At 41.3% G+C, this 16,962-nt stretch overlaps 3 protein-coding genes across 8 annotated transcripts in view; 1 reads left to right on the top strand and 2 right to left on the bottom strand.

Moving 5' to 3' along the window:
• Positions 1-99: 99 nt before the first annotated feature.
• Positions 100-9,091, bottom strand: dcdc2b (doublecortin domain containing 2B). Of its 4 annotated transcripts, none has more exons than XM_037747424.1 (15): positions 8,919-9,091; positions 8,432-8,732; positions 8,251-8,302; positions 5,790-5,860; positions 4,625-4,756; positions 4,407-4,541; positions 4,231-4,270; positions 4,077-4,142; positions 3,730-3,892; positions 3,510-3,619; positions 3,284-3,355; positions 2,918-2,989; positions 2,736-2,807; positions 2,565-2,642; positions 100-1,397 (listed from the first exon to the last, which is right to left on the bottom strand). In XM_037747424.1, the coding sequence occupies exons 2-15, from the start codon at positions 8,713-8,715 to the stop codon at positions 1,338-1,340; spliced, it is 1,407 nt and encodes a 468-aa protein (XP_037603352.1). In that variant the 5' UTR covers positions 8,716-8,732; positions 8,919-9,091; the 3' UTR covers positions 100-1,337. The 4 variants fall into 4 exon arrangements, with proteins under 4 accessions (XP_037603352.1, XP_037603350.1, XP_037603351.1 ...); XM_037747422.1 differs by having other exon boundaries at positions 8,432-8,739; positions 8,918-9,091; XM_037747423.1 differs by having other exon boundaries at positions 8,432-8,726; positions 8,915-9,091.
• Positions 9,092-9,691: 600 nt separating this feature from the next.
• On the bottom strand, positions 9,692-13,778 carry iqcc (IQ motif containing C). Of its 2 annotated transcripts, XM_037747500.1 has the most exons (6): positions 13,603-13,778; positions 12,928-12,959; positions 12,457-12,600; positions 12,028-12,373; positions 11,047-11,168; positions 9,692-9,943 (listed from the first exon to the last, which is right to left on the bottom strand). In XM_037747500.1, exons 1-6 carry the CDS (start codon positions 13,628-13,630, stop codon positions 9,908-9,910), a joined length of 708 nt encoding a protein of 235 aa, XP_037603428.1. In that variant the 5' UTR covers positions 13,631-13,778; the 3' UTR covers positions 9,692-9,907. The 2 variants fall into 2 exon arrangements, with proteins under 2 accessions (XP_037603428.1, XP_037603429.1); XM_037747501.1 differs by lacking the exon at positions 12,928-12,959.
• A 200-nt stretch (positions 13,779-13,978) lies between these two features.
• The window catches only part of fancm (FA complementation group M), a 54,215-nt gene continuing 51,231 nt past the window's right edge, over positions 13,979-16,962 (top strand). For both annotated transcript variants that reach the window (XM_037747492.1, XM_037747493.1), the window contains exons 1-4: positions 13,979-14,688; positions 14,761-14,933; positions 15,558-15,635; positions 15,771-15,929. In XM_037747492.1, the coding sequence (XP_037603420.1) occupies positions 14,007-14,688; positions 14,761-14,933; positions 15,558-15,635; positions 15,771-15,929 (1,092 nt within the window). In that variant the 5' untranslated portion in view covers positions 13,979-14,006. The remainder of the gene's footprint in view (positions 14,689-14,760; positions 14,934-15,557; positions 15,636-15,770; positions 15,930-16,962) is intronic.

Here is a 16,962-nt window from a genome sequence, read left to right on the forward strand (position 1 = left end):
ATTAACAAAGACGTAGTTTTAACAGTGATTTACCTTCTTGTATGCTCTGTGTAAATATGTCTAAACAAGTTGTACATATTTCAGTAATAACAGACATAGTACATAGTAATATATATTTTTATTGACACAAAAACACTGTACAGATGACTTTGTTATAGTCGCATCTATCCAGCTTGTGACGTTGTCGACATATTTCATTAATAAATTGTTGGCAAAACACAACTCTTTTGCGTTGCGATCTTCATCACTGATTTCTGCAAATCAAAAATACATTTAGGCTTAAAATGTCCCAAAAAATATTGTTTCTTATGTACATATTGTTTATGGAATAAATTGCATCATTGAACATCTACACAATATCTGCATCAGAATTATCCTTGTAAAAACAGGTTGGACACAATATCATAAACAGCTGTACAATCCAACAAACGCTAACGTTTAGGGGTTTAAATCACAAGTTTAACGTTACAATATTATATTGATTATTTGGACAACGATACGATATTTGCTGATATCACAATATCTGCTATGATACGATTCGATTCAGTTGAGGGGCCTGTGATCGATTATGAGACCTAAAAATATAAAAATATAATTTGACAATTCTATGACTGGGCTCTTCCAAACATTTAAATGAATCTATTCTTTTTAATAAAAAGAATAAAAATAAAGCGGGAATTTCAAAATAAAGGCGCATCTTAAAGATGCTATGTATCGATATTTTCACTTTGCATCAATGATATTGGATCATTGATCATTGAATCGATACATCCATCCAGATTGACGGATCGTTACACCCCTACTAACTTTGGGAAGCTTATAATGTCAGTGAAGTGTTGTTTTGACTGACCATCGATACTGTGAAGGCCATGTTGACATGTCATCGCAGGGTGAACACAGGTGTAATTAATAACATTAATTATGTCTCTGTTCTATTTAGGTGTGCCAGAGCCCTGGTATTGTGCATTCTGGCCCACTGACGCCCTAAATAGAACAAAACTGTAATTCATTTGATCCATTACACCTGTGTTTACCCTGCTGTGACATGTCACAATGGTTGCTGTGGAAAGGGCCTGTTGTACTAGAGCTTATGATAATGTGTCCATCTCCTTTAATGTTTGTTCTTGTTTTGTCTGAGCCTGTTCACAGTTTTTACTCTTACTTTTTCTAAAAGAAAACAACAAACATTAATGTTGTTGCTTGGCTCATCACCACAGTTAAAGTACTACCAATTTAATTGAACATTCATAGTCATTGTAGAAGCAGTCGCTGGGTCGTCAGCTGCGCTCCTGGCCGTAACAAAACTTTTTTGATGAATCTTCTGTGCTCGCCATTCACTAGTCCTCTTGATGATGGTTCTGTTCTACCGTAACTGACGGGGCGTCCTTTGAGCTCTCCTGTTAGACCAAATTATTAAAACAGTGTAAAAGAAAAAGCAATCAAGCACACAGTTTCATTGGGCCTGCTTATGGTGATGCCAAGAAAATGCTGCAGGAATGAGTCCTAAAACCTTGAAATGAGTTAGCATTTTAGCACTTCCGGTTCCCTCGTCTGGAAGTCAATGATGGGTTTTTGGTTAGATGCCTGAAATAAGGTCTGTGGTTAACACTAGCTTGGTGCATTGTGTAGGATCTGGCGGTATCCAACTGAAGCCTCTCCCGTGTGCCAAGCGTGTGGGAGAGCTACGGTAGCCGACACGAAAACGTAAATGACGCTCTTAGGAACCATCTGGAGCAGAGCCAATGTGTAGAGTGTGTCTGTGTGTGTATGTGGAAAGTGAGTGGTTAAGCAAGAGAGAGAGAGCGGCGGCAACGGGAGCGAGTAACATTATTGACTCCGGCCCAAGCAGGAAAAGTTAACAGTGTTTGGTTTGTCCGTTCTGGGCTACTGTAGAGACATGGCGGTGCAACATGGTGGACTCCGTGAAAAGGGGACCTGCTCCCTTTGTGGATATAGTCAGCTCATTTTAAGGTAACGAAAACACAACAATTGTTATTATCAGGTGATTTTACACTAAAGAAAACATACTTATTAGCATTATATTCCATTTCTGCCAATCGATCCCCCTATTTGTTACACAGTGTTCCTTTAAGAGATTTTAACATTTTGTTCTACGACATAAAATACGTCAGTAAATAGTGAATTTTGAAGATTTTACGTGTCTTGAAAAAGGCGGTTGCTAACAAGTGGCTAAATGAGACAACTCGACGTCATAACGGCGAACACTAGTCCGCCTTTAGTTTAGCGGTGGTGACGTGAAGTCATGCGACCGCGGTGTAGTTAGTTTATAACCTAATGTTAGCTTTTTACTTCTGGCGATTGTATTTACGCTTCAAAAATCATAAAAGTGGTGTTGATTAGTGAAGATTATCTTGCTGAACAAAAGGTGTTAATATCATAAACGTTAGTTTGCCACAGAGCTTATTTTCTGCAATAATCCAAATCCCATTGGCTTTATATCGAGGGAACTCAGGGCGATGCTAACCTCCTGGTTGGCTTACAAAAAATGCGTCATCCCTGCAGCACTCTATAAGAGCCGTCATGCACTGAGGTGGAAAACTTGCCTTTTCTTCCCTGTTCTGTCCCTGAGAGGTGGATGACGAAGGCCTCGACTTTGAGGACGTCTGCTGCAGCTCAGGCTCCTTTTGAAACGAGAGACACGTTGAATGCTGACTAAATATTCGTGTCCACGTACTACTGACTGTAAGCTGTTGTGGGAGTGTGTGTGTTGCTACCAGTATTTCAGCAGCCTCAGTCCTCGCAGAATTTTCAGTCTGTTTCACGTCATCTTGTTCAGATGACAGAGCCTGTTACGGGAAAAAATATATATTTAGAACCCATTTATACAACGCTTTTTATAGTAAGACGTGCATTACGATTATATAAATGTAACCACCCACTCACATATATACTTTACCTGCTCTCCGTTGTGTTTGTGTGGGTGTTCTCTCCCATTATGCTGCTCACTCTCTGTGATTTGTGCATGTCTCTTGAGAGAAACAGATAAGGATTTACGTCATCATGTGTGTCACATATTAATCATATTTTAACTGTGGACTGTGTAGACTATAATCTAGCAAGGGCTCCATAATGCATTCATTTTCTCATCATGGATCCATCTCTTTTCTAAATTATATCCTCAATATCTGTCCTCTATGGAGAAAAATTGCCCTACACTGTACTTGGGAGTGAATGAATGTGTGATTTTCCCCATTTCTCCACTTGGATAAAAAGCTAAAAGATTCACATGGGAGCATGAAAAAATGGTTTGATTTATGCCTACCTGCTGCTGTGTGTTGTGCAGAGGATCGTTGTGGTTGTTTAGTTCCTCATCCTCCACTATTTCTGCAACTCTCTTTAGATAGAAAAAGAGAGATTTAGATTTACCTCTGCTTTAAACATTTCAGCAAATTAATTTACCTCCTTCAGTGATTGTTTTATGCATTTAATTATAGCATCGTACTACAGTACATGGTTATGAGGCTGAGAGGACGCTGGGTAAAGCTAACCTGGTCAACAGGAAGCTCTATAGCTGTGTTTTCATCCTCGTGCACCTCCTCGGCCCCTCGCACCTCCTCTCTTCTCTTCCGTGCTGCTCTTTTAAACACGATGGGCTGGACTGTAATAGACAGAAATCACAAAATAGATTATACTCATTGTGAATGTGAAGCAGTTAGATTTAAAATGATATATACAGTATATATATGTAAAGTTGGGGATCCTCCTAACCAGATCCATTGCTGAGTGGCGGTCTCGGCTGTCCCCTGTTGTTGCGGATCTTGACCGGCCTGGCGAAGAACGCAGAGGTCTCGTCTCCTCCGTGTCTCCTGCTCCTCTGCTGAACAGCTGCTGGAGCTTCATCTCCTGTCGACTTCACCCTCCGACCATCTGACTGAGATTCATGGGGATGCAGTTTAATGTATATAATTTAATTTGTGGGCAAAAAAAAATACCCTCTGCACAGTTTGTCCCACTGGTGTACTAAATGTGTTAGGCAGAATACACCAAACAAATTAACAGTCTCTATATATAGCTCTTGTAGTGTGAATGCAACACAGTGGAGGATTGTTTCCTACCTCTGGGGAGTCGAGGAGGGCTGAGTCACTGTACTGGTCTTCTGGACCGCTTCCTGCTTTCCTGTTCTAAGAGAAACACACAAGACACATACAAGACACTCACATCTGACACATGTTGTAAATGAACTGGAGGCTGCAGAGTAACTGAAGGTACCTCATTTCTCCTTAACAGCCTTCTCTTTCCTGGGTAATATCTGCAAAATAAAGAAAACCTCTGTCATGTAAAAAAAAGTGAGAGATAAAAGACAATTATTTTATTTTAGAGAGCAGAACAGCCAACACAGAAGCGCATAAACACACATCTTTAAACACAAACTTGCATAACAATACCTCTCTGTGGCTTTTGAAACCATCAGCTCCACATATGGAAGTTTCTTGAACCGCTCGGTTCCCACGGCAACGTAGCAGTGGCCAGTCTCCAGCTCCACAGCTGAGGTCACGGTCGCTCCCTCCATAGAGCACAACCTGATGAAGCACAAAGAGGTCAGGGCAGATATTTACCAAACTCCTCCTCCTCTGTTTGTATTCCACATGTCAGTGTCACTGACCTGCGCACAGCTCCCGTTCGTAAGCTGACCTTGTCTGTGACCAGACTCAGGATCAGCTCCAGGTCCTGCGGCATGCTCCTAGGAATGATGAACCGGAATGGTGGACACAGGAGATCTCCATTACGGAAAATGCTGGATAGAAAGGTGTTTTTTTAATTACATTTCTTAAGTCTTAATACATGCCCATATATACTCTGACATAGTTATTGTTCCTCTTGTCCATACTTTCCATGATGAGATCCTTTTCTAATGTTATTCCAATGTAAGAGACGGGGAACAAAATCTACAATCGTTGTTCTAAAGTTCAGCCAAAGCTATGAGACTACAGCAGTCTGAATAAGACAAATCAAGAGGGTATCCTCCAAAGTTACAGTCTTTTTATTGCAAAAGTCCCTCTTTTTGTTCCCCTGGGCAAATAAAAACCAAAGAAAATCAAAGTAGGGCTACAATTAACAATTATTTTCATAGTTGCTTAATCTGTCGATTATTTTCTTGATTAATCGATTAGTTGTTTGGTCTATAAAATGTCAGAAAATGGTGAATTATGACGCTCAGTGTTTCCCAAAGCGCAAGATGACATCCTCAAATGTCTTGTTTTGTCCACAACTCAAAGATATTCAGTTTACTGTCATAGAGGAGTAAAGAAACAAGAAAATATTCACATTTAAGAAGATTAAATTTTGCAATTTTTTCTTAAAAGATTACGCAAACCGATTAATCGATTATCAAAATAGTTGGCGATTAATTTAATAGTTGACAACTAATTGATTAATCGTTGCATTTATACCAAAGTCATTAGGATTCATTCTACCGTTCCTACCAAAATGCCAGTCGATCTAGTGTGTTGAGAAATGTGAAAGCTTTGAAACTGCTGGTGGTGCTACAGGAAAAGTCAGGGTATCATCAAAGTCAGCAGGATTTATCCTCTGAGGGCCTTGAATGTCAAAATTTCATCTCAATCTATCCAGTTGAGATACTTCAGTTTGGAACAAAGTGGTGGACCGTCTGTCCAACGGACCGACTGACAGCCATGCAGCTAGCATGGCTAAAAAGGGAAAACTGCACTAAAAACACAGTAAATTTGGAAGAAAGTCATCATAGATACTCTCTAAATGTGCTAAGGATAATCATGTGTGTGTGTTTGTGTGTAGTTTGTCCAACTCACTGTATAATGCAAGGTAAAGGTATGAACTTCCTCCATTTGGCTGACACATTTGGCCTCTGGGTTACTTTGGCCTGCAGAAGACATTCAGAAAATCAGATGCGTGGTACTGTAAAACATCACAATGTTCTGATTTTCTCAGCAATATTGAAAATCAGTTACCATGTCCTGCACATCAATTACAGTGCACATCCATCACAGACAATGTGTAATGACTGACTAACTATTCCGCTCATGTCAGCTCAAGGAAACAAACGTCACTCCGAGACTCCTTCAATGCCACATTCAGTCCGACCCGAGGTCTTCTATATCAATGAAATCTGGAGCCAATATCCGCGTCTGCCTCAGATAACGCAGCTGGACTAAATCAATCAACTCAGAGCAAACCAGACATTGATAATCTTCCCTTATTGTTTTGACTTTGAAGTGGCGGACGTTTTAATGCATTTACAGTGTCTCGGAGCAGAGGAGGAGGCGTGGGGCGGTGAATATGGGCATTATAGGCCTGTCCAGACAAGCACAAAGCCCTGGAAGCAGGACTCTTTGTTTCACCAGCGGGATCAAACATAACTCACATACGGGCACGCTTCCTGCATTGCTCCACAGCAACCACAACACAGGCATGTAAGACTTTAAAACTAAAGCTCTCCAAATGGCAGTCACCCAAGGCACACACACAATCACTCTCCGCTCCTTTTTATGTTTGTTTTTTTTCAGAAAAGTAACACTGATTTCTTAAGACTCAGAGCACACTCTGCGTCTGAAAAACCAAAGCGGTCATCTCGGCCAGCTGGTCAGAATACAAAGCCAGCATTTGTCAGCATGAGTGGCTCTGTGTGTGTGTTTGAAATCGATTTTGTGTGAATGTTAAAGAGGACCTATTATGCTTTTTCATTTTCCTTTAGTGTGTTATATATATTTATTTGTGTATGTAAAAGGTCTGCAAAGTTACAAAATCCACATCGCTTTCCCCCACAGGGACACTGCTCCTGAACTGCCTGAAACGCCTTGCTTTAAGTCCAGCCTTTTCTACCGTAATGTGGTCATGTCACCAAGTAACACAGTTGCATAATAGAGTGCTCCAGGGATGACGTATTTTTGTAGTCTCACGCAGAAGTTAGCATTGCCATGGGTTCCCTCGACAAAAAGCCAATAGGATTTTTCCATTGGGTTTTGGATTATTGTAGAAAATAAGCTCTGTGGAAAACACAGGTTTATGATACTTACACGTTTTGTTCAGCAAGATAATCTCCACAAATGAACACCACTTTATGATTTTTGAGGGGTAAAGAAAATGTTATGCTATGAACAAACTACACAACGGTTGCATGACTTCACGTCACCACCACTAAGGTAAAGGCGGACTAGTGTTTGCCGTGATGACGTTTAGTAGTCTCATTTGGCCACTTGTTAGCAACTGCCTTTTTAAAGACACGTAAAGGTTTCAAAATTCACGAGTAGGGTATTTACTGATGTATTTTATGTTGTAGAACAAAACGTGAAAATCTCTTAGGCTTGTGCCAACCACAGACCTTATTTCAGGCATCTAACTATAAACCCATTGACTTCGAGACGAGGGAACCGGAAGTGCTAAAATGCTAACTCATTTACGGATTTTTCCTGTACCACTCTATACCTGCCTGGCATGCCCTCAAACAAAGCTAGTTAGAGCGGAGCTGGAGCAGAGTCCGAAGAGTTTGGTTTAATTGACCAATCACAACAGAGTGGGCCAGCTGACCAATCAGAGCAGACTGGGCTTTTCGGGGGGGGCGAGGCTGGAGCTCAAATAGAGTGTTTCAGACAGAGGTTGAAAAGAGGTGCTGCAGCACAGCCAGTATGAGAAAAGTAGTGTTTTTTGAACATTAAAGCATGTAAACATGTTCTAGTAGAAACCCAAAATACAAGTATGCACCTGGAAATGAGCATAATAGGTCCTCTTGAAGAGAGTTTCTCCCTGCGTAATACTACCATCATCACCACTGTGCTCTGCAAACAAGCTAAATAGAAAAGAGCTCAGATTCATTCAGAGAATTTTCTCTCTCTGATATACTCTGGGAATTTCTGATCTCTGACCACATCCAGCGGTAATTACCTGAACCTAATGTCACATGAGATCCTTAACAGGGCGCCCCGTGAGGCCCGAGTGACTGGTCTACAGACAGCACAATCATTAGCCCGTTGTTTCCGGTAATTTGCATGACAACCTGTGACATTGATGGTATGGTAGGCACAAAGGGTGACCCTAATGCTAATAATTTATAACAATGTTTTGTCACATACAGGCAAATGTGAGCTTGTCTCTGTAATGGAAAACCCTGCAGTCATTTTCATATTTGATTTGGCAGGAAGTCAAATGGATCAAGTTGATGTGAGTGCAGTGCAGCTTGGTGAGGTGGTGCATTCCTGCTGGTTAGACTGGGATTAATCAGTGTTGGACTGCCCACATGACAAAATAAAAGCCTACCTGGGTTTCTTCACGGGCGGCAGGCTGCTTTTTCGTTCTTGCGTTCAGGTAACTGTACATGAAAAACAACAGATACAGATACTACAACACACTTTTCCAAACATCAAAAAGTATGTTAGGATTCTTTTACTTTCATTTTAGATACAGAAAGTCTATAGTATTATATATTTTTTGTACTCACTCCAGTTTCTTGAACCTCTCAAAGCCAGCAGCGACATACTGGGCTCCTGTCTGCAGGTCCTGGAGGTCTGTGACCCGGTGGCCTTGTCTAGGGGTATACAGGGTCCTGACGGCCAGCTGAGCACCGATGCTCTGGGTCACTTCGGTCAGGAAGGCGTCCATGGTGGCCACCTGTCTCTGGTTGACCACGAACCTGCGTCCAATGTAGAAGGGGTCTCCGTTCCTATACACCACCACGTTCTTCACCGGAGGCAGGAGGGTCATGGCTGCGGTGCTGGCAGCCATCTCTGAGCCAGCTGTTACTGCCAGAGTCCACAGAGACACACCACATAATTCTCTCCAGATAAATTATAATTTCACTCACTAAGCCTAGAGTTGCATTTACTGACCTTCGTCATACACCAAATACATTCACACACCACATTCTTTGGGTCACACATTAATGGAAACACATATTACATGATACATATGTTCAGTCACTCACAAACCTGGTGGAAAATGAAGCGAGGAAATCCTATAAATTGAAGGCAAAGGTGAAAAATCAGTCCCCCGTGTTGTTGTGGTCCGTCTGGACTCCCACTCGCCACGTTCTGCTCTCTCGATCCCCCCTAACACACACACATATTCACACACTACTCCACTGACGGCGGTGAGTATTTCCTGGTTGCTATGGCAGCGTGGCCAGCAATGACTGGCTTTGTGGGCCAAACCATCGGCAGCAACCACAACAAAAGAGACAGACAAGAGGAGGAGAGAATGGGTCGGTCGCTGTGTTGTAAGCTGAATCAATAAGATAACCTCTACACCCCAGTTGTCTGGGTTTTCCCCCAAAAAATAATGGGCAGATATATAATGCATATTAGCATTAACCAGGAAGGACCCAGCAGGTGATAAAACCTTTACTGAAATATCTCAAAACAAGGACTAAGTTTAGGAGCATGACAAAGCAATTTACTCTATTTTTTTAGACTTTAAAAGCTTCTTCCTGTGGGTGCTCTTTAACAATAACTATAATACCAAAAAACAACAGCAGTAGTGAATATCTGTAGGACGAACTTCTCTTGTGATCAGTGAGAGCTCATTGTGATCCAAATGGGAAATTTGAGCTTTTGTGAGTCACACAACACAAACTTGTTTAGAGCCAAGGAGCCTCTGAATTCCCCTGAAGGAACCTCCTTCCTACACAACAGTAACTACCTCATCCTCTCATAATCTATGTTATGAGACAAATATCAGCAAAGCCACAACAACCGCAGATGACTTTTTTAGAAAAATACAATTTATTAATTCTTCACATGAGCAGGTAACATACAAAATGTACAGGTTTCGTCAAACACATGATAAATACCACTGAAAGCATGTCTTTTATATATGTATAAATTAATAATAGCTTAGAAAAGATGCCACTTGAGTGAGTTCAGTGGACTGATATCAATCCGGCCTTCGGTCCCACATTATCAAGTCCAGTTCAGATTACTCAGGATACCGTCAGCCTGTCCTTCAGTGACAAGTACTGTAGAGGAAAAAGAAAGGAGGGAAAAACAATCATTAAAAGTTAATTTTCTGCCAAGATATACCAACTCCCATTGCATGAGTAAATCCTGCTCTCTCCGAGTTCAGTTGCGGTGTACATTAAGTGTTCTTCGTGCACATCACTCCACATCTTGGCACCTTTAACACCCTCTGGAGCTGCAGGGTGCTACACAGGAGCAGTGATGTGGGATTCATGAGGACATTCATTTTGTTAAAAGATACATTAAAGGCAGGTGACCGATCTTGAGAAACTAGCAAGAGTACATTAGGTTTTTGAAAATGATCCAACCGAAAAAACGAGCCCAGTGTTGCCAACTCTTTTCCAATGAAAGCTGCTAACTAGCTCCAAGAGTACCTAAATCCAGCGAGAAAATCGCCAAGTCGGCAGCACTCACAGCCCGTCGCTTCAGGCCTCCCTCCAAAGCCACTCCCCCAAAATTATCATTACGAACATAAACATATCATATTGGAACTTGAATGGCGAACATGGCGTTTGTTAGTACTCACAGCTGTCAAGCAATCTTTACATTAGGGCTGAATGAAATGATTGGACGGGTTTATTACAGTCCTGCGACAGCCACAGATACATAACTTTTTAAATTATTTTTGTCAGAGCATTTGATTTATTGATTGCTGTCGGGATGTTATGAGAATTTTAACTAATACAACAAAAAAAAATTCTAAAATCTTTACCAAACCTGCCTTTAACGGATTCAATTGGTATACAGTCTGAATGCAAAGGGTGCATATAGCTGAATATGTTAAGAAACAGCCCTACAGATGTGTGCACTTAATACACAGGTCAGATTGTACATAGCTTCAGTATCCGTGCTACTTTACAGACTTCAGGACAGCAGCTACTGAGCTGCAAATACACTATGGTTATTATTCAGGCTTGGATACTGACGATGTTGGTATTTTTTTTCTAGAAACTGATGCTCCTTGGACCCACTGTACTGACTTATTCTTGAGGTCACCAAATCAATTTTGTCTTGCAGCAGAGGCAATTTTCTTACAGCAGGAGACTGCCAGCGCTGAATAAATGTACGGAAACACCACATCTCTCCCTTCCTCCGTCCTTGCCTTTTTCCTGCTGTCAATGGCCTGCTGGAGCCAGACCAGCTCCATGGTTAGGGTGTTTCTATGGAGACGCAGGGCCTCCGGGGTACAGGGCACCTCCTGAGCCAAGTGGTACTGCCGGGGACCTGAAGGAGGGATGGTAAATTCAAAATGAATGATAATAAGGCATCTACTCAACCAGACAACCAGACAAGCACAGCATGCGTTTTACACAAAAGTCAAATTTGCCTAAATCCTGTAGGTAAAGGCAGTTGTTTCTTGTCTTTTTTCTTATTTTTAAGTGAAAAACCTCCAAATGTGGAGATATTAATGGACTTGTATGCAGTACTGCTCCCTTTTAAACAATTCTCTTGAAGTTCCTTAAAAATTTGGAAGCAGGTCACTGACTTAAATAATTAAAACTAATAATAATGTCAACCCACTGACAGTGTTGAATATATTTTAAGCAAACCAGAGCTACATATTCCATAATCAACTAAATGTCTTTTTAGGATGGATATTGTTTGCAGTGCTTACACACAACAAGATTAGTGCTTGAACAATTAATCGATTCATCAATTATGTAATTAGATTTTTTTGAGTGAAATTTTATGTTAACAAATTGTGATAATTGATTATAATAATTTAAGTAATTTATCAAGGAAAAATGGCAGAACATTTGCTGTTTCCAGCTCCTCCAATTCTGCTTTTCAGTATCATATTATTGTTAATTGCATATTCAAAAAACAAAACCAAACAATTAAAAAACAAGCAATTTGAAAGGATTTCCTTGAGAAGTTGTGATAGGCATTTTTCTCACTATTTCTGAAATTTCATAGGCTTAAATGATTGTGAAAGTAATTGTTGGTTAAAGCCCCAAATAACCTTGTAACTTTGTTATAAATTAATAATGATGTATGGAGAGAGAGACACACTAAAAGTATCTTATTTCAATGAAAAAAAAAATGAATAGAGAGCTACTACTATTTTGTGCACAACTCTCACCTTTGTGTGAGTGACCATAGTTCATGTCCAGCTCCACACTGCTCCAGACGGTGGTGGAGTCTCCATCTTTCTCCCCCATAGTGCTTTCCTTCTGTCCCTCTCCATCCCCTCTAACACTGCTGCTACTGGGGGAATAGTCCTTAGAAAGAGAAGCCTGTGCTTTGGTTTGTGAATCATCTCTCTCTGCTTCTATCTTCTCCAGCAGGAGATCTCCTCTGTCCTCTGATGAGGGTGCTGGTGATGATGATGGGGATGATGATGATGGGCTCTGGGGAGTGGCACACACATCTAGTCCTGGATTTGAAGGTTTGCTGGCAGAGCTGCTGGGTCGTAGAAACGGGCCATCCTGAAGATGCATGAGCAAAAAGCATGAGAAAAGCACCAGCATGAGGAAGCAGATTAACTCAAACTACAATGTCAGTTACTTACAGTGTCTGTGAAGTGGGGAATGGGGATGACAGTCTCCCTCCACTCTACATGAGTCAAGCCTCCATCAATCTCTTTCAGGATGTCTTCAAAGTCTTCTCGAGCACCAAAGACTTCCTTTCTCACCAAGTATCCACGTGCAGATGCCTAACAAAGAGAAGAGCAACTACTAAGTTACTTACAGTAACTATTAGTAACGATAACGTGTCTCTATTACTGCATAACTAAATTTAGCTACAACTAGTGATGTGTCGGTCGCGAACGAACCGGTTCAAAGAGCCGGCTCTTTTAAGTGAACAATAAGAGCCGGCTCCCGTCCGAGAGCCGTTTTTCCTTTTTTTCTTTACTTAATTCAAGGAAGAATGATAGGACAATCTTCTCCACACCACGGGCACTCCATACACTGACTATGACTGAATGTTGTGTTAATGACGTCCATGCTACCAATCAGGTGATGACAGACAAGAATCATACCATCACGCAGCGAGGAGCGGCGCGCTGACGGTCTACAGGTACAGAGCAGGAGGGAGAGGAGTATGGAAGTTTTTTATTGGACTTTATTAGTTGTAACCCATGGAAGACATTCCACAAATGTATATACAAATATTTGAAGCAGCATGTAAAATGACGTATAATTATATTGAATAATTTAAATTATATATCTGCACACATACTAATCATACGTCAAAACTGCACTAAATTTGGCTGAATTATAAAAAGGCAGAAGTGGTAAAACGAAGAGCCGTTTGGGAGCCGAAAGAGCCGGCTCTTCTTTGGTGAGCTGAGCCAAATGATCTGGATCACTAAAAAGAGCCGGAATTCCCATCACTAATAACAACAATAGCTACTATTAGCAGCCGTTTTCCAGAGTTGCCTACCGAAGAGAGGAGAGTAACAAACTACTAACTACTACTTACAGTAACTATTAGTAACTTACAGTAACTATTAGTAACGGTAACTTGTCTCTAGTACTGCATAACTAACTGTAGCTAACGTTACATCAATGCTAACAACAATAGCTACTATTAGCAGAAGGTTTTCCAGAGTTAGCAAATGCAGCTACACAGCCCGAACTAGCATATAAACAACTGACTTGAACCACTGCAGGTATAAAGACTTGGAAGTAGGTTAATTAGACGTCGTAATTACCTGAAAACAGGTGAGTATCTTCTCCCATGTGCGTCTGTCCATGTTGCTATGGTAACGTGACAGCGTCACCTCTCTGAACGCGGGAGATGAACTCAAACTGTTGATGTAGTTCCGGTGTCACACTAAAAAAAATAAAAGCCTCCAATTTAAAATGTAGCCACGTACGTGTGTCGGTTTATCTCTTAGATTGATATACTGACGTTAAACCAACACAGGTTTTTTTTTTAACAGTAGAAACTGTATTTAAATGAGTGAAACTACTCTGGAGAAATAGTTGTTATATATGTGGTGTTATATTTTGAAATACACGTGGGCGGAAGTGACCCCGGCCTGTGTTTGTGTACCCGGTACTGCTCGTGAACATGGCAGCTTTTCTCCAAGTTTTCCGCCACAACTAATGTAAAATGAGTAGTGGTTCAAATCAGAAGACTTTGTTCCAGACTTGGGGTGCATCTGCTTCTCAAAACAAAGTTGTTCAACCTAAAAAAGCCGTCAAGAAAGCTGCAGGACGGCGCAAAACAACCCCAAACAACACTGCGCAGGTAGCTACAACACGCCCTCAAAATCCACTATGGGCTCAAATAGGGTCCACAACAGTGAACCCAGGGAGGACAGAGGACCCTGAACCTGCGTTTGAAGATGAAGATGATGATGATTTGATGGTGGTGGCTGTTTATGAAGCTGAAAAGACCCTACAACTTGATTCAAACTCTTTACAGTATGATAACCCTGTAGGGTCAGAGAGCACTGCTCTGTCTCTCATCCCATCAGCTGGGCAAACATACCCAGACCTCCCAGGCTTTGACAGCTCCTCAGCTAAGGTATGGATTTACCCCACCAACTATCCCATCAGGGAGTATCAGATGAAGATGTCAGAGGCTGCTCTGCTTCAGAACACACTGGTGTGTCTCCCCACTGGTCTGGGAAAGACCTTCATAGCCTCTGTGGTCATGTACAACTTCTACCGCTGGTATCCATCGGGGAAGATTGTCTTCATGGCTCCCACCAAACCTCTGGTGGCACAGCAGATCGAGGCCTGTTACAAAGTGATGGGGATCCCACAGGCGCACATGGCTGAGCTGACAGGTAACAATCATGATGACACACAAAAAAAACGTTCTTCTTTTATCCTTTATTAACAAGTCTCCTTCTCCGCAGGCTCCACGGCAGCAAAGCATAGACAAGAGGTGTGGAGGACCAAGCGTGTCTTCTTCCTCACCCCTCAGGTCATGGTGAACGATCTGTCCAGAGAGACCTGTCCTGCCCAGCAGGTCAAGTGTGTGGTGATCGATGAAGCCCACAAGGCGCTGGGCAACCATGCCTACAGTCAGGTGAATAAACCTGTCACTAATGATTACGGCTTGTCTGTCAATTCAGTTGCATGTCGCTGCTGACTATGTTTGCAGCTTATATTTTACTTGCCAAGTCCAATTCTGCTTGTGAACCTGCAATAAAGTGACCTTAAAGTGATAATGCACTCAAAATATCTCCTCACTAAGTAACACTCACGCATTAAAGGTGGTTGTACAAAGTATGTTGCAGAGAATGGATGCTGTGTCTTTTTTATTATTTAAAAAAATATATGTTTATTAAGAAATTTGGCACAGTGAAAACAATGCCAGTTTAACAATGAGAATCACAGTCAAAAAGTAGAAATATAGTGATGATAATGTAATCAAAGTACTTTGCATCTCAATGGATCACGAGAAAAACAAGTCATGCTTACTGCATTTTAAAGATGAAATCAAACTTTTTAGAGTTCAAACCCCCAAAAACAAAACCAAGTACCAAAAGTATTCATTATGCAGAATGGCCCATTTCAGAATAACATATGTTATATTATTGGATTTTACTCTTTAGGTTTGCATTTTAACATTTTAAGTTAGTGAAATATTTGGACTATGGCAGTAAAGTTCTAACAATGTGTTGTAATTACTCGTCTTCCTGTTACTCAGGTGATCAGACAGCTCGGCAGCCAGACTCTGCAATTCCGCATCCTGGCCCTCAGTGCAACTCCAGGGGGAGATACAAAGGTAAGGACAATACACCGTATCTGTGTCCAATGTCCATACATCCCCTTTGTCTCTCAGGCCTAATCTGACCTAATAATAAAAATTCTCCATTTAACTATTCTCAAATCTGATTCCTCTCTTCCGCCATCCCTGCAGGCGGTTCAGGCGGTGATTTCTAACTTGCTCATCTCCCACATTGAGCTGCGTTCAGAAGAGAGCCCGGACATCAAGGCCCATTCCCACCAGCGCAGTGTGGAGAAGATGGTGGTTCCTCTGGGAGAGGCCCTTTCTGCTTACCAGGCGCGCTACCTGCAGGTAGGCACAAGCAATTTAGCAAAACTCCTCTCTGTCTTTTAAAGCTTTTATTTTTTTAATGTAGAGCACTTGTTTCCAACCTGGTGGTCCCGACCCCCTGTGAAGCTTTGGCGACCCCTAGTGGGGGTCGGAGGCCTTTTTGATTTTACCAGCTATAAGACAAACTTTTTAAAGAAAATATATTCAATTGGCCTATAACTCAGCATGTCATTAATTTCTGTGAAGAAAGCTAAATGAAATTTTTATTTTTAAAGTTTGGATTACTATTTAAGATATAAACTTAAAAATTAGAAAAGTAAGCAGTTAAAACAACCAAAGAGCTGATAGAACAATGGCCAAGCATCCGGGAGAAGAAAACACTGAAATTATCCCAAAAAAGATGCCTATTAAATATGTATGGTTGTTAAAAATGAAATAAAAAATTCAGAGATTTGTATTAAAAGTTCCTAAAAATAACAGATGCTCTGATGCAATATTCACAGGAAATAATCTGCTCAAAATTCATCCAAATTGCTCGTTTTACACAAACGTCCTGCAGTTATTGCGTTCACTATTTGGGTTAATTGTACAGTGTATTAGTTGCTCTGTACCGTTATTGTTATGCATTGATTATAATATAATATGAAATATCCATAATGTGTCACTTAAGTCAGGTGTCGTCAGTTTACTCAAAGATAGAAAAGGGGTCCCTTAAAGAAAAAGGCTGGGAACCACTGATGTGCTGCATGTGACGTTTATTTTTTTTTGGTGCTTTGCCGCCACCTTGTGGTCGCTGTTTGCTGGCTTCTGTTGTAAATCACATCTTTCCTCTGGCGGTGTTCTTCGTACTGGGTCAGTTAATATTAAATGGATTGATTGGTCTTGGAAGCAACATCCTGTAACACTCGGTGGCCTGGCTTTCTCAGACTGTCCTCGTCACAGGTTGCTTCGCTGTCTGTCTGTGTGTACTGTACTGTAAATGTGCAGCTACATCTGTCTCAACCGGCTGGACAGCTGGAATGTGACACCTGCATTTGAGAGTTTAGACCTGCTG

This window comes from Sebastes umbrosus, chromosome 16 (genome assembly GCF_015220745.1).
Source record: "Sebastes umbrosus isolate fSebUmb1 chromosome 16, fSebUmb1.pri, whole genome shotgun sequence".
NCBI classification, from domain to species: Eukaryota; Metazoa; Chordata; class Actinopteri; order Perciformes; family Sebastidae; genus Sebastes; species Sebastes umbrosus.

Excerpts from the sequence above, each read along its gene's own strand:
- dcdc2b (XM_037747424.1), bottom strand. The coding sequence starts at position 8,715 with ATGGCTGCCAGCACCGCAGCCATGACCCTCCTGCCTCCGGTGAAGAAC. Across the intron at positions 5,861-8,250 it reads CCGCCCGTGAAGAAACCCAG|GCCAAAGTAACCCAGAGGCC; the intron begins GTAGGCTTTTAT and ends TGTCTTCTGCAG. Across the intron at positions 4,143-4,230 it reads GGCTGTTAAGGAGAAATGAG|AACAGGAAAGCAGGAAGCGG; the intron begins GTACCTTCAGTT and ends TGTTTCTCTTAG.
- iqcc (XM_037747500.1), bottom strand. The coding sequence starts at position 13,630 with ATGGGAGAAGATACTCACCTGTTTTCAG. Across the intron at positions 12,374-12,456 it reads TTCCCCACTTCACAGACACT|GATGGCCCGTTTCTACGACC; the intron begins GTAAGTAACTGA and ends ATGCATCTTCAG. Across the intron at positions 11,169-12,027 it reads CTATGGTCACTCACACAAAG|GTCCCCGGCAGTACCACTTG; the intron begins GTGAGAGTTGTG and ends TCCCTCCTTCAG.